A 17,642-nucleotide genomic window follows, 5' to 3' on the forward strand; every position below is an offset into this window, starting at 1 on the left:
TGTTCGTGTTCCCTCAACTTATGTCACCTAAAGGAGTGATTTTTCTTTTTTCTAAGAGTCATTTTTTTTTTTTTTGTATTTTTAAGCATGAAATGTAACTAACAAAAACCCTTAGAGAAATACAAAATTTTCTGTTTGAAAAGTAGTGCTAAAACACACACACACACACACACACACACACACACACACACACAGACATTTATCGTATTTCACATAGGCTTCACCAAGGCGTCCAGCTACGTTTTCTAAATCCATGATGCGTCCCGTCAGTTGATAATAATGATGGTGATGATAATGATAATAATATGATAATGATAATAATGCTAAGGATAATGATAATGATACCATTAATGATAATGGTAATCATTACAACTATTATTACTATCATTACTGTTACCATTACTATCACTACTATCATATCCTTATCATTATATATAAAACAATGATGATAATTGACCATGTTAATGATGATGTTTAATGATAATAATAATAATAATATCAATAATAACTATGTAATAATCATGATAATAATAATGATAATAATGATAATATTAACAATAATAATAATGATTATAATAGTAATAATAATAATATATAATAATACAGTGATAATGATAATAATAATAATGATTATAGTAATAATAATGATAATTGCTAAATGAGGAAGTACCGAAAGAGAAAAATGAGATATGTGAGTTTTAAGCCGAAGGGATGGAGCTCGAGGGAATAGAAGACGTACAAAAGGAAGCGGCAGGACGTCAAAAGGAAGGTGCAGGGGCTGAAGAAAAAAAAAGGCAGAGTGTTGAAGTGAGAAAGTATTGGCAAACTTCAAGGAGAATTAAGAAAATATTTACCGAGGTGGACAGTGGGAGCATCAGTTAGGTTAGCTTGATAAGGAATGATAATTCTGAAGGACTTTTGAATGTGTTAGATAACAGAATGACATTTGTGGGGTGTTTGGAAACTGGAGGTGTGTGTGAAGTGATAGCGTCATAGTAAACGGTTTGGTGCAAATAGAAGACGATATGTGGCATAGGAACTGCAATTGGAAATTCTCAAGAAACAGGGTGACGCTGCTGCTGATTTGTTATTTAGGCTTTTCAGTGTATGCAATGGCTCTAGGTGAGGAGCCTGAGCATTGGCGGAATGCTTGTATAGTGTCATTATCTAGGGGGGAAGGGAGAACAGTGAAGGTTCGACTTGCGGAGGTACATATTTGTTGAGTATACCTGGTAATTTGCGTGGGTGAGTGGTGATTGAAAGGTTTCTGGCATGCATAGAGTATCAGACTGGGGAGGAAGAATGTGATTCTAGGATTGGTAAATGATAGGGGAATCAGGTGTTTGCTTGGAACAGCATGTGTAAGAAATACTTAAAGATTGGCATCTTGCGTTTATGGATCTGAAGGAAGCGTACGATAGGGGTGACGAAGAGATACTTTGGGGAAGGTGTTATGATTATAAGGTGTCGGAGAGCTACTTCTTCGACGCAATAAAGACTGTCTATCAAGAACGTGAGGCGTGTGTGCGAGTAGGAAGGGAAGAGGGTGAGTTGTCCCAGGAGAGAGAGCGAGTCTGCAGCAAGGGTGTTAGATGTCACCAAGGCTGATTGTCATACTGTGAATTGAGAGGTGAGGGAGGTAAATGCGAAGGTCACGATGGAGAGGCGAGGAGTGGGGAGTTGAGTCAGTTGTTGTTTGCTGATGGCACGGCTATCATACCAGACTCAAGCGAGAAACTGTAGAGGCTGATGTCTGAGTTTGGGAAAGTGTGTGCATGGAGATTCATTACCAATAAAAGTTAGGCTATCAAGTTTAGCAGGGGAAAGTGACGAGTAGGTTGCAATTTCACTGGGAATGGACAGCATAAGTGGAATAAGTGGAAAGGTTGAGATACCTGGGATTGGACATACTAAAGGATGTAACAGTTGGAGCTAGAAGTAAGCCATGGAATTGATGAAAGGGTTAAGGTCGTGGATACACTGTGGAGTCACTGTCTATCAAGGCAAGGATGAGTTTGCTTCATGGTGTGATGTTCACAATGTTGTTGTATGGATACGAGTTAGAGTTTCCTATATCAAAAAAAGGTTGAATGATGAGAATGTGATGGATATGAGGCTCTTGACAATTTGTAATGCGAGGAGGGTTGACTGAATAAGAAACGATAGGGTGATTGGGCGAAATGAGTGAGTCAAATGAGAAGAATAAACCCGAGAGAGCTGAAGGGGTACTGCTGAAATAGTTTGGACACATGGAGAGGACGAGTGAGGAGAGTTTGACTAAGATGATGTTCGTTTTAAATTGGGAGAAGCATATAGAAAATGGGAGACCGAGGACGAAATGGAAGTGCAAGAACTGAGTAAAAGTTACCCTTGTATGGGACTTCTGCACCTTCCAGGATGCCTGCCATGCAAAAGCACAAACCTGGTGGATTCTTTTGGATAAAGTCAGCGAAGAAATGCACGCCTCTCTGTCTAGTGATGATCATACACACTTTCAGAAGAGTGTATGATATATATATATATATATATATATATATATATATATATATATATATACAGGTGTATCTTTTTTCCCGCCCCTCATACAAGATCGACGTTTTCCGTGTTAGCGGCCACATCCGCTCTCATCCATTCTCTATGACGAACACGTCAACGGGCGACTGTAAACAGTAACAGTGAAGAGTGCGGCGATGAGATGATACTACAAATATCGCAAATATATCTCAGCAAACATGAGTATCCAAGTTTGGTATTTCACATGAGCGGGTGCAGGCTACTGTTGCTCATCGTGGGTAGCGAAGATTGTGTGCGCGATGGGCTTTTAGAATGCAGACCGACGTAACGAAGAAGAAGTGGATAGAACTGTCCAGATAAATGCTGCCGACATGAACGTTAAGCTGATGAATTATTTAAACAGCACTGGGAATGGCGATGAATCTTAGGTGCACCAGTACGAATCAGAGCTCAAGAGACGATCGATGGACTACCGTCACAAGAATTCACCAGGAGACCAAAGACCTCAAAACTCCAGCGTCCTGCGGGGAAACTCACCCTCACTCTTGTATTCTGGGACGTTGATGATGATGTCTATTCAGAATTCATGCCAAGTGGTACCATCATCAAACCCTGTGTGTTGAATTGGAACTCCGGAGAGACTGAAGGCGCGGATTCGAAGCGTTCGCCCGGACATACAGATGGATCTGAACCAGCATGGTAATGCCCGACCTCACACGAGTACGCCACTGACTGAAGCAATACGCTGCATTGGTTGACAAAGAGGATATATAAATGGAAGGATGAAGTGGGAAAAAAAATCAGCGATCTAGGCCAGAACATGCAGGAGGGTGAAAGGCGTGCACGGAACAAAGTGAATTGGAGTGATGTGGTATTCTGGGGTTAACGTGTCGTCAATGAACTGAACCAGGGCATGAGAAACGTCTGGGGTAAATCATGGAAAGGTCTGTGGGGCTTGGATGTGGATAGGGCGCTGTGGTTTCGGTGCATTACACATGATACTTTGCGTGTGGATGTGGGCGGGTGAGGCCTTTCTTCATTTGTTTCCTTGCTCTACCTCCCTGACGCAAGGGGCGACGATCGGTTATAGAGAAGAAAAATGAAATGTACTTATGTTTTTCTTTTCATTCATGCATTTAGATTGTTTTCTGTGGGATGGGGTGGCGTCGGGAAGGCATAACGACGGACAAGTACAGATATGTATACATGTGTATATATGTGTATGTCAATGCACGTATGTGTGAATATATATATATATATATATATATATATATATATATATATATATATATATATATATATATATATATATATATTCCTGATCACACTATTCCTTGATGATAGTTATGAAGGTGAAATCGTGATTTAGTATTTTAGATAATTTCATTTAAGATGTAAGAGACAATCCGCCTCATCAGGAGCAAAAGATTTATATATATATATATATATATATATATATATATATATATATATATATATATATATATATATATATATATGTATATATATATATATATATATATATATATATATATATATATATATATATATATATATATATATGTATCAAATCATACAGACAGGTGAATAAATCTCTTATTTCACAGTTCTTCTTTATAAACAATCATAAACAATAATTAGAGAGGGAATCAGAAGGTGATTATAGGAGAGTAATTTTGACACTGACCCGGTGTGTGTTTTTTTTTATGTTCCATCAGTTGTACGATACCCTCCTGTCATTCCCGTAATCATCTTCACTACTTTATTCTCGTAAGTTTCGAGTCTTGGGTATGATTACGGTAATTGGATTTTCGTTGCATTTAAGGTGGCGTTTACCTTGCATGTTTCGATTATTTATCTTTGTCTCTGATCAGGAGGATTAAGGGGGATAATTAGGCTGTATATAAATACCCATGATTTTATTCCACATTTGTTGGTAGTTATCACTCTGGTAATCACACCGATCGATATATATATATATATATATATATATATATATATATATATATATATATATATATATATATATATATATATATATTGCTTTTGTATCACATCTAATACTTTTTGTTCTAATTTTCGCCTCATTTATTCAGTCAGATCAATAGCCACTCTCGCTTGTAAATAAGTATTTTTTTTTTCATGCTTCTGTTAAAAGCATTTTCGAAAATTCCAATTTTGATTTCGAAAATCACTATTTGTATCAGCGATAATGTTGTTGATATAATATCAATACTCTCTATACTGATAATGTTACATGTATCTGCTCAAACCTCTAACCATCTGGTTGTTTTCGTTATAAACATTTGGGTTTTTTTTCTACCATCACTATTGGTTTTAGAAAGCGTCATCATTATTTTCATTATTACGAGTACTGACTATAAACGAGTCTGTTATCGATATGATTGGTTTATATTATGTGTATATTATCATTTTCATTATCATGATGATCATTATGATAGAGAATATCATTATTGCAAAATTATGACTCCTATTTACTAAAAACGTATTCTTGCTCGATTATCTCTTTATATAACCGGTTTATTTTTTTATGTATATATATTTCTCTTCACTAGTCAAATGGCTGTGGTGGTGAGGATGAAGTGAAGGGTACTGTTTGTAGAATAGGGGAAGTGAGGATGTGTTTGTCACTTCCTATCCAGGGTGAAGTGAACTTGATGGGTGCTGAGGTTGTAGTGGAGATGCGTTTGTGAAAATGAATGCAAACGAGGGTGTAGTGAAGACACGATTGTTAGGGGCAACGGTGGATTTCTCAAGGGTGAATCTAGATTTACCAAAGGTGCGGTAGAGGAACACTTTGGTGGTGTTTCCTATGTAAGTGAACGTTGGTTAATAGTGATGATGTGGAGGGATAGATAATGAATGTTGTCACAGCTAACTCCTATCAGTATACTTCGTACAGATTTGAAATGATTATGAATGGTAGTCATGATGATAATCTTTTAAGATAATGGGAGCTAATATGCTGGTGTGTGGAAAAAGAGAAAGATTTGCGTGTCAATTTTTTTTCATTCCATTCGTCAAAGGTTCAGTAAAAGAGAGAGAGAGAGAAAAAAATGTGTCTGAAAATCTTGAAATGTTGGTTTGTTTTTAGATCTCTTATTGTTTAAATGACAAATGATACCTTTGGGGAAGTTGGCTAAAAGAAAACGGGGACACTGAGGCATTCTTATGCTTTATTGTAACACATAGTTGACCTATTCTCTAACTTTTTTATTGGTTTTATTCATATAACAAAAGAAAGTGAAAAGAAGCGAGCGAAGCTACCCTATAAGGCTAACAATGATGATTGTAATTAAATATAATGATAATAGTAATCATAAAAGTAATGATGATAATAATGATAATAATGATAGTAACAATAATTGATAGTAACTATTTTCATTATCATTCTAAAAATAATGATTATTATTATCATCATTATCATCATCAATATCATTATTATGGAAATCATAATGATATTGATAAGGAAAATTTAACCCTTGACCTCACCCGTAATGCTGTGTTCAAAGGACACTTGGGGAGTGCTCAATGTGAGGGATCGACTTAGGGTGTAGGGAAGATAAGCAAAGTGAACACAAAATGGTCTAATATATGTTTGAGGCCTGCTGAAGGCCGGCCTTGTGAAAATAAGAGTACTATGAAATGAGTGCGGCAAAAGAGAGGTTTAGTTAACTGAGGCATTTTTCTTTTTCAAGTTAACTTACTAAAGATCAGGTCACTGTGGAGGTAGGGTGATGTAGTGAAGATAAATCATTTGTGAAGATAAGCGAGTACTGAAGAGGGAAGTGTCATGAAGATGATGGAGTGGTGAAATATGGATGCAAATGAAAAAAAAAAAAGATTTTACTGGACAGTAGTGCGTCGTAATGATATGGATGTACTACGGATGAGGTTAGGTTAGAGATGATGGAATGATATTCCCTCTTATTCGTCAGCGTTACTCCTCTACGCATCATCCACTTCCAGCTTCTCTGACCTCCGCCTGGAGAGGGTTTGGTGTATGTATCATCCTCGCTACGGACATACTGAGTTGGTGCTGACTTCAACACCATACCCTCTTAATGAAGTCCGGAATGATTCTGTTGTGTATACTTAGATATCTTAAAAAACTGCTAGGGAGACTGTTTTCTCTTAAGAATGAAACCTATAATCTCTTGTGTTACGTGAATATAATATTTTATCTCTCTCCCTGTCTCTCTCTTACATACAGGCACATAGACACACGTACACACACACACACACACACACACATACACTTTGTGTAGGATAACCACGAATTTGATTAACTTGAAGTTAGCTTTTAACGATATTAAAAGTATTTTCAAATTAATCAGGTTAATGACTCACCCGGGACTTATAATTAAGCTATTAAAGTTAAAAGGTTAGTTTCAGGTGACGGTGAATGATTTCTAAGAAGCATAACATAATCCTTGGTAATGTTAAGTTTAGACTCATATAGCTATCATAGGAGAATCCTGATATTTATAATGTCGTAAAGAAAAAGTAAAGATGTAATTAAGATTCCTTTTTACTCGGTTTTCTTTATCATTATCATTAACGGGCTTAGAGATATCATCTAAATACCTGCAAACGTTTTTCTTTATTCCGCTTTGTTGTAAATGACTTTATCTTTTATTATTATTACTATTATCATCATATTCAGTATTATGAAATGATAATTATTTTATTTCTACTATTATTATTAATTATCATTATTATTGTTATCAGTATTATTATTATTATTATTATTATTATTATTATTATTATTATTATTTTCATTATTATTATTATTATTATCATTATTATTACTATTATCATTATTAGTTATTATTATCATTATGATTATCATTATCAGTATCAACCTTTTCTTTATCATCTTTCGTCGTCATAATCAGTAACATCACTATAATCATGAACATAACTGTCACTGCAGTTGTACTTCGTGGTACCCTTCATACGTCTTCCATAACGATGCCTGTTATTACTAACAACAACAGTTGTGGTTATGACATGGACAAGACTAACGACAGTGATAATCATGATAATTATGATTGCTTTCGCTCCTATTATTCTCATTTTGTGTCATATCTACGAAAATGAATCTAATTCAATGACCATTACACACAAATAAGGGTGTTTGAGGTGCAATTAGGGACGTGCTTTTGGTCTGGACCTGTCAGAGAGAGAGAGAGAGAGAGAGAGAGAGAGAGAGAGAGAGAGAGAGAGAGAGAGAGAGAGAGAGAGAGAGAGAGAGAGAGAGAGAGAGAGAGAGAGAGAGAGAGAGAGAGAGAGAGAGAGAGAGAGAAGATTCGCGTGGAATGATGAAGACAACAACCCCCCCCCCCCCCCCCCCCCCCCCCCCGCCGTGCACTCATTAAAACTCACATCAGAATCAGACAACATAACACAAACATATAAATGGATGCATCTGAGTACATTATCTTTTTTTTCTTCTTCTTCTGCAGTGCAGTAGAGTGTGGTAACCCAAGGTCGGACATCTATTTAGCAAGAGAGACGGTGGACGCTGGATTTATTGAATTTTTAGCCGTTGGACAATTTGTCTTGTGAAGAACAAAAGTTTATCGTTTTCTTTCAGTATACCAGAAATATTCTACATCTAAGGAATGAAGATACACACACACACACACACACACACACACACATATATACATATATATATATATATATATATATATATATATATATATATATATATATATATATATATATATATATATATATATATATTATACTATTCGCCATCTCCCGCGTTAGTGAGGTAGCATTAAGAGCAGAGGACTGAGCCTTTGAGGGAAATCCTTGCTCTGGCCCCCTTCTCTGTTCCTTCTTTTGGAAAATTAAAAACGACAGGGGAGGATTTCCAGCCTCCCGCTCCTTCCCCTTTTAGTCGCCTTCTATGTCACGCAGGGAATACGTGGGAAGTATTCTTTCTCCCCTATCCCTAACGCGGAAAATGGCGAGTATATATATATACATATATATATATATATATATATATATATATATGTATATATATATATATATATATATATATATATATATATATATATATATATATATATATATATATGTATTGTATACCACATGTGCACCACATGAAAAACAACATACTAACCACATTAACTATATGAACAGCAACAAACCGGCCACATCAACCGCATGAAAAACAAGACACTAACCACGTCAACCACAGGAACAGCAACAACACCAACCACATCAACCACAGGAGTAGCAGCGCAACAACCACTTCAACAGCACATCAGCCCCATTAACCACACGAACAACTTGCTCACCCCGTCAACCACATGAACAACAACATACTAACCACATCAACCACATAAACAACAACATACACTATCCCCGTCAACTACATGAACAACAGCAAACTAACCACATCAACCACATGGACAACAACAACATACACTAACCCCGTCAACCACATGAACAGCAACACACTAACCACATCAACCAAGTGCATAATAACACACACTAACCACATCAACCACATGAACAACAACACACTAACCCCGTCAACCACATGAACAACAACATACACTAACTACATCAACCACGTGAATAACACCATTCCAACCTCGTCAAACACATAACAGAAAAAAAAGTGATTCTATATACCATAAATACTTTTGTCGAGCAACAGAAAAATATAGAGTGTAAAAATCTTTCTGTTTCCCTGTCTGTACGATCAAGTTGTGATACACTGCAGGAAAAACTTAAAAGAACGACTGAGTAAGTAAAAGCTTAACGCCTTCTGTCACCAGTTACAAATAGTTTGACGTATTAGCTTAGTCTAATCACGCGCGGGGCAGACATATTGTATATTGATGTGTTTTCACGCGTGCTCTTCACACATGTCCTGTGATCAAGCCGGTGTGAGAGACGGGAGGGAGGAGGAGTTGGCACGGATGCTAAAGCCCTGGATGGGAGAGAAACAAGGGGGGGAGAGAAAGATGCAGAACCAGAGGGAGAAAGAGGAAGATTGTGAGAACTGGGGAGGAAGGAGGAAAAAAAAAGAGGTATCGGAGGGAGAAAGGAAGGAAAGATGAGTCTCTAAGAGGGAGATTTGAAATGGAACACGAGTTTTAGAGGGTGATGGAAAGCGGAGGCGAGTTTTTTGAAGGGAGTTGGAAAACGGTGACGAGTTATGGAGGCAAGTAGAGAAGTAATGTGAATTTTCGAAGGGAGCGGTAATACAGTGGGGGGGGGGGAAACTTAGGACAAGAAAGATGACAGAATTAGACTAGAAAAAAGATAATGATGAAAGGAATAGAGGACTAAAGAATGTTAGGTAGCTCACCCACATGGTAACCTTTTAGAATCCCTGGTGTCCAAGATCTTGAATATCTAAGCACGTCTGTCGAAAGTTTTTCTTTTGTAAGAGATTTTCCAGCCAGTGTGCTTCGCTTACTTGTGTATTGTTCCGGGTAATAATGTGTTTTTGAGGCTATTCATATATGATCGTGTGTGTGTGTGTGTGTGTGTGTGTGTGTGTTCATTCTCATAAGTTCTCATGAGGTTTCAGTATAAGCATTACATATGACTACAATCTCGGTTTTCACGTATCACCGTGGTGTAATGGTTAGTGTTCCTGACCGTGACGCATTCATGGGCCGTCCAAGGTCGAGAGCATACGTTCGAATCTTGGTTACGGCAATTTGTCCACAATCAACCCAGCTATTCATCCACCTCTAGGAGTTGGCCTATAAAATGGGTACCTGGCTTAGGCTGGTATATATATATATATATATATATATATATATATATATATATATATATATATATATATATATATATATAGGGAGAGAGAGAGTTAATTCCATGGCCTTGACCAGGGCCTCAGCTGCCCATGCCATCTCGGCTAACATTGCTAAAAGAAAAAAAACTGATCATTCAGCAAATGTCTTGCAGCCGTACATAACTAATTCATGTTCTCGTGTACAATGTGTAGGAGATGTATGTGATGTATGCCATAGATGTCCCGGTGGGTGTGCTTGGTGTACCAATACCTGTGTGTACAGATCGTGAGAAGCAACACTAAAACCTCTCGGCGGTCACATTCATGTGTAGTTCACACGCTGCTGTTGTCTCGACCTCTTATGACGCTGTTTCTGAGAATTACCTTTCTTGCTCACTCCTTATTACTCTATTTTCTCCTCAACCCTTGCTGTCCCCGAGTCCTCCTCTTACTTTCCCTTCTCTTTTTTCCCTCTGTTTTCTTCTGTCTTCCTCCCGCTCTCTCCTCCTCTATTCCTCTTTCTGCCTTGTTTTGCCTCATAAGCGCTTCTTTTCTCTCTGAATTTATTGTTATCTCTCTCTCTCTCTCTCTCTCTCTCTCTCTCTCTCTCTCTCTCTCTCTCTCTCTCTCTCTCTCTTTCTCTCTCTATCTCTCTCTTCCTTGCTCCTTCTTTCTCCTTGAGTTATTCTTCCTTCCTTCTTTGCTCACATCCAATTATTCTCTTATTCTTCTTCATCTTTCTCTTCCTTATCTTCCTCATACAAACCTTCCTTCCATGCTATCTTCCTCCCCCTTTTCCTTGGTCCCAGGAAGTTTTTTCTTTCCACTGTTACACTCACTTCTTTTTCTTTTCCTTCCTTCCTTGTTCCTTCCCTTATTCCTTTGATGCACTGCTTTCCCCTCCTGTCAAATCTAAGCAAATCACACACAACACACAACACACACACACACACACACACACACCTAGTTTGGGCTGGTGCGTAATATCCCATTTGTATTGTATGGAGGACGGTGTTCTACACTCTTAGGTTCGCATCTCTATGTATGCTGTATGCATTAACCATGTCCCCAGCCATTCTGTTCCATTAATCTACCACTTTTATACTACAAAAGTAATTTCATACATGTCTTTTTAACAAGTTTCTTGCTTAATTACGTATTATATCATCAGGTTGTTCTATTCTTACATCTCTCGAAAAACTCCTCTTTGTCCACGTCATCGATCTACTCTGGAAACTTAAAGGTTTTGATCAAGTCACAGCTTTCTCTTCTTTCTTCCAAGGTAATCAACTTTAGAGCCTGTAACCTTTCCCTATGACATAGCTCTCTTGATATTGGTACCATCCTTCTTGCTCTCCTGTTGACCTTCTCTATGAGGCTTTTGTATCTTTAGGTGTAGTGACCAAATCTGAGAAACAACCCTGTTTGAGCCTTGTGTATGATTAGCAACAGCTTTGGTAAGTATTTCCTTATCCATATACTTGAAACTTCTCATATTTGCCAGCAGAAAGTTTGTCTCTTTCCCTTCCTTTATATATATATATATATATATTTCTTTTTTTTTCATACTATTCGCCATTTCCCGCGTTAGCAAGGTAGCGTTAAGAACAGAGGACTGGACCTTTGAGGGAATATCCTCACGTGGCCCGCTTCTCTGTTCCTTCTTTTGGAAAATTAAAAAAAAAAAAAAAACCGAGAGGGGAGGATTTCCAGCCCCCCGCTCCCTTCCCTTTTAGTCGCCTTCTACGACACGCAGGGAATACGTGGGAAGTATTCTTTCTCCCCTATCCCATGCGTGGATCTTTATCACGTTTCATCTAATAGAAACTGAATTTCGAGAAGGGAAGGAGGGTAGGGTTTCCAGGCCTAGGTTACCACGGCTTTCAGTTGCCTACGAAACGCGGGAAATACGGAGGTAGAATTCCATCTCCCCCATCCCATATATATATATATATATATATATATATATATATATATATATATATATATATATATATATATATATATATATATATATAACCATGTGTTCAACGCACTCGCTATCACTTACCAACCAGGTAGTCTAACATGATGATTACACACACGCGCAGTGCTCTTGAAACTGAGGTAATGTCTCGTAACTCATCCACTCAAAGCCCAGTCACTGTAAATTACATCGTAAATTTAATTGTTGTATGATTTTCTTGCGTTTGTTGACGCAACTGTGAGTCATTCACCCTTTAATTAGCCTCTTGCCTATTGCGTCGTAAATCCATTCAGAGGATAAGTATTTCTGGATCTTATCGTAAGTATAAACATCAAACGATCTTGTGTTTAACATGCCGTGGAACGAGGCGGTGGTTGGGTTTTGGGATGGCGTGTTTATACAGTTCCAAGATTCTAGTCACCATTTGAAGTCTCCTGTAAAATGATAATTGCATCCCTTATATTTTCCTTAATTTCACAATTTCTATGGTTCCTCATATATATATATATATATATATATATATATATATATATATATATATATATATATATATATATATATATGAGGAACCATTGAGATTGTGAAATTAAGGAAAATATAAGGATTATTTTTCATGCTGAATACAAATCTGGGATTAAGATATTGTCTGATCGTCTTTATGTTCTTTAATCTTGATATTAAATGAAGAAATTTTTCAAGTACTATCTGATCATTTGCATTATATTCATTGGGTATCTATCGGTAACTGAGAGCATTATGATGTATTTTCTATGATTATTCAAAGTAAAGAGGAGTTTGAATATGCTAAATTGCAATTTGTTATATAAAAAGTTCTTTTTGAGCTGGAAAATATCCCGCAATTTTTCGTGTTTGAATCAGAAAAATAGATTTCCTTTAAAACCTCATTATAAGGATTATTTTTCATATGAAATATCGTTTGGTCGTCTTCATGACCTACCAATGTATGCTCATATATCCATCATTACTCATCTCAACATGACAGAGTTAAATCATCATCATTTCAATCTATGTTCCTTAGGGCATTACGTATTAGCAGTCCAGAGTTTAGTGATGATGAGTTTGAGAAGATATATTCCATTGGATCTACGTTAAAGTACCCCTAATCTTTCACTGATAAATCCCTTAACTTAGCAAAGAAATGATTTTATAGAGTTGAGCCCAAACCTCCCATTGACACCAAGAATCTTTTAGTTCTCCCTTTTAATAATAACTTTACTTCCCATGTTGCTTAAATCCTTTAATGTAAATGTTGCCTTCAGCAACAATAGTACTATAAAGAATATCGTAATCAGGAATTCACTAGAAAATTCTCCTGGCTGCATCTATAAAGTGCCATGTGGAAATTGTGATAAATTTTATATTGGGCAGACTGGTAAGGATCTTTCTGTTAGAGTAAGCAACATAAATATAGTATAAGAACGGGACAAGAATCAAATGCATTGTTTAATCACGTTAAAAAGTATGATCACTGTATTGTCTGGAGTAATGCCATCTCAGTTATTAACTCTAATTGTATTACCACGAGAAATGTCATTGAATCTTCTATCATTAAATACACAAAGAATTATAATCTTGATATTAGTGATGGTCTATACAAATTAGATAACTTTATTGTTGATAAAACTTATAAAATGATAAGTTTATGAACGCTCGTTGTCTGTCTTGAACAATCGCATGTTTACCAAATGGCGTCCTAGCTTCGTCTCTTCGATGTATATCAACTGACTGTTATATTTTTCTCTTGTCTCCCCTGATGATGTGATTATTACGCGAAAGTGCACTTGGAAACTTATCGTGTTTCATTTTCCCCGTGAACTCATAGGAATATATATATATATATATATATATATATATATATATATATATATATATATATATATATATATATATATATATATGTATATTACCCCTGGGGATAGGGGAGAAAGAATGCTTCCCACGTATTCCCTGCGTATCGTAAAAGGCGACTAAAAGGGGAAGGAGCGGGGGCTGGAAATCCTCCCCTCCCGTTTTTTTGATTTTCCAAAAGAAGGAACAGAGAAATAGGCCAAGTGAGGATATTCCCTCTAAGGCTCAGTCCTCTGTTCGTAACGCTACCTCGCTAACGCGGGAAATGGCGAATATGTATGATATACATATATATATATATATATATATATATATATATATATATATATATATATATATATGTTTCTTCATCACCCCGTTAATGACAGTAAACCTCATTTCCGCTGCTGAAGATGTAATGTACTTGGCGCTCGTCTATCATGGCTTAATGACTACAATCTATGCCAAGAAGACCCCCATTTGTATGATCCATCTTGATACAGATTCTGGTCTGGTCAGATAACCTCTCTTCCCTGTTGCACATTATGTGATCTCTCAGGTTAATTCCCCCCATACTGGTACGCTCGACTATGCCTTATTATCCTCCTTTTTTGGGTCATACTGTTTTGTAGTCTCTTCTCCAGTCTCTCCTATCCACCATTTTGCTAACTCTAGATTCTCATGAAGTCTTGTCAGCAATATCCATACTTACTCCTGTCCTTAATTACTATACTACCTCGTTCCATCCATCAATCATATTACCATGTATCGATCGTTTTCTAACCCTCATTCCCGTCTCTTTACTCAAATACATTTACATGATACGTTTCAGCTTTATTGTCGTTCTCATCTCAGTATAACTTCAGAGTCTACACTGGTGAAGTATTCCAAGTATTTATAGTTCACCCTCGAAAAAAAAAGGTATCCTCCTACGTTGGAGTCGTGTGGTCATCCTGGTTGTGCCTATTACCTCATATTATTCCCAGTAAGGCATCCGTTTTCAATGGTTTCAAATTACGTTTTCTCTGGTGAGGTTGATAGCTGAATAGCTATTAATAGCAAAACAGCTATTAATTCCCACGTCCAGTGTGGTCGGTGTATTCCATCCAGGCAGTAAACTTGCAGTTCATTATCAGCGGTGGCATATACGACACTGTATCCTATATTCAGCAGTGGTAAGGGTGTATTTATCAATGCTGGGATATTTCAACACACAGAAAATAATACTTTTGCACTGATTGAGTTAAGAGAATTGTGATTGAATATTCCATAATGATATTGTAATGACCTATTGCTATTTCATTTCCCGCTTCTAAACAAATTAAAAAGGTATCATACGTGAAATTGATTACTGAATGTTGATGGTGATTTGGCCTTTTCTCTTTGAAAAGTATTCATATAGATATATATGTCATTAAAGTACATCTGATGAATCTTTGTCGAGCATCAGACAAAGAATATGGGAAAAGGGGACACGATAAGTTAGCCATTTCAAATCTTCACAGCAAAATTGCTTCACTGCAACAGAACTGAATTCTGCTTCTCATTTACGGAAGTTAATGTAACTCTTTCAAGGGACCGCGGAGTTCCATTTCCACCTCACGAATTTTGCTCTAGTAACCTGGGCATTCTTCGTTACCGTATGTATCTTGATGTTTACATTAAAACCGTGTAGTGGAGTATATCTTATTTTGGTATCATGATCAAGTATGGTAATACAACCTTTGGCGTAATATATCCTGATTTAGTGTGATGTATCGTCCAGTTGTGGCAGGCTCTTATAGCCATCTAGATAATCCATTGATGATCATTTGAGTTTGTGAATATTGTAGTTTAGGTTCTCTTACTCTAAAGACAGTGGTCCTTTATGTCCTTTATCAAACAGAGACTTTTTTTTTCACAAAGTTAACTTCTATAGATAGTTTCTAAGTGCCAGTTGTTGCCCGACACCCAACAGCTCCTGACTAACCCCCATTAAGAATTTGGTCAACCTGTTGACAACATAGAGTCATACTCCTAACTTCTACTACTTCTTGATCTTCAGGGTACCTGCCCGGTGGTCGCTCTTCGCCCACGCCTGCTGCCATAATGGGCGTGGGCGTAAAGTGTTCGAGCGCCGGGTCCACGCCGCCCATACCCGCGCCTCCAGTACCTCTCTGCTCCCCTATCTCGCCCGTGATGAAGGGGACCCTCACTCCGACACCTGAGGAAGACAGTATAGAACCCGACGTAGACGTGACGGACGAAGGAGAGCTGGAGGGAGAGAAGGGCGCGGGAGGCGAGGGAGGTAGCGAAGGTGGAGGCGGCGGGGAAGGAGACGAGTTCACTCCGAAGAAGAAACAACGTCGCTACCGCACTACCTTCACATCCTACCAGTTGGAGGAGCTGGAGAAGGCCTTCGCTCGCACCCACTACCCCGACGTCTTCACCAGGTGGGTCTTGTAAGCGATTCTTGTACGGAGCTCTCTGGTATTTCCGTGTTCTGTTTAGGTTAAGAGAACTTTCTCTTCTTGTACTAAGGCAGGAGATCGAGAGTTTGCAGTGTCTGGAATTAGTGTAAGCAAATTCTTCACTACCCTTACTGGAACGTCATGAGCTCCATAGATCCTTAAGACACCTGCAAGCTGTCTTTCAATGAACAGCTTCCCGACGGAGTAGACTATATGCCAGCAGTGGATACATTGAGGGAAGAACAATGAAGATATGCTCCATTTGTACTGTAGGTCTCCTCTGATGAAGTGTGGGTGTGAAATTCTGTCTTGGACATAAAATGCACTTGATTCTTCTTTTGGTGGTAAAGTAAGGAAAGGTTGGCATTTGCATGGAATATATCTACAATCTTATGCAATATACCTTATATGAAGGCGAATGTATCGAAATGGTTTGGACATATGGAGAGAATGAGAGGAAAGGTTGACAAAGAGGATATATGTGTCAGAAATGGAGGGAACAAGGCGAATCGGGAGACCACATTGGAGGTGGAAGGATGGAGTGAAAAAGATTTTGAACGACCGGGGCTTGAACATGTAGGAGGTTGAAAGGCTTGCACGATTGAGTTGGAATGATGTAGTGGTATACTGGGGTTAACGTGTCGTCAATGGACTGAACCACGGCATGTGAAACGTCCAGGGTAAACTACGGAAAGGTCTGTGGAGCCTGGATATGGATAGAAAGCTGTGGTTTCGGTGCCTATCTTCGTCTGTTTCCTCACGCTACCTCGCTAAGGCAGAGGATGGAGATCCTATGTCCTGTGGCGCGGGGTGATGGCGGGACTATTCGGTCCGTTTTCCACGATAATTTCCAGCGATCATTTCGTTAAACTTACGACATGAAAGAATCAGAAATCATCACTCGCCACCATCATGGAATTAACGACACTAACCCTCCGATAAAAGTTAATATTTTGAGATTAAAAAAAAATTGCCATTAACCTTAAAGTTTTGGGATTTACCACAACAGCTCAGTAATCCACGTAACGGAAAATGCACTCCCCCCCCCCCCCGACTTTACGAGTCG

The 17,642-nt window shown here is 37.9% G+C and overlaps 1 protein-coding gene across 2 annotated transcripts in view; it reads left to right on the top strand.

Moving 5' to 3' along the window:
* Positions 1-17,642, top strand: part of LOC139749741 (homeobox protein aristaless-like) — a 297,440-nt gene that overhangs the window by 228,682 nt on the left and 51,116 nt on the right. For both annotated transcript variants that reach the window (XM_071663980.1, XM_071664066.1), the window contains exon 2: positions 16,171-16,558. In XM_071663980.1, the coding sequence (XP_071520081.1) occupies positions 16,171-16,558 (388 nt within the window). The remainder of the gene's footprint in view (positions 1-16,170; positions 16,559-17,642) is intronic.

The sequence above is a fragment of the Panulirus ornatus genome, chromosome 1, assembly GCF_036320965.1.
Source record: "Panulirus ornatus isolate Po-2019 chromosome 1, ASM3632096v1, whole genome shotgun sequence".
NCBI classification, from domain to species: domain Eukaryota; kingdom Metazoa; phylum Arthropoda; class Malacostraca; order Decapoda; family Palinuridae; genus Panulirus; species Panulirus ornatus.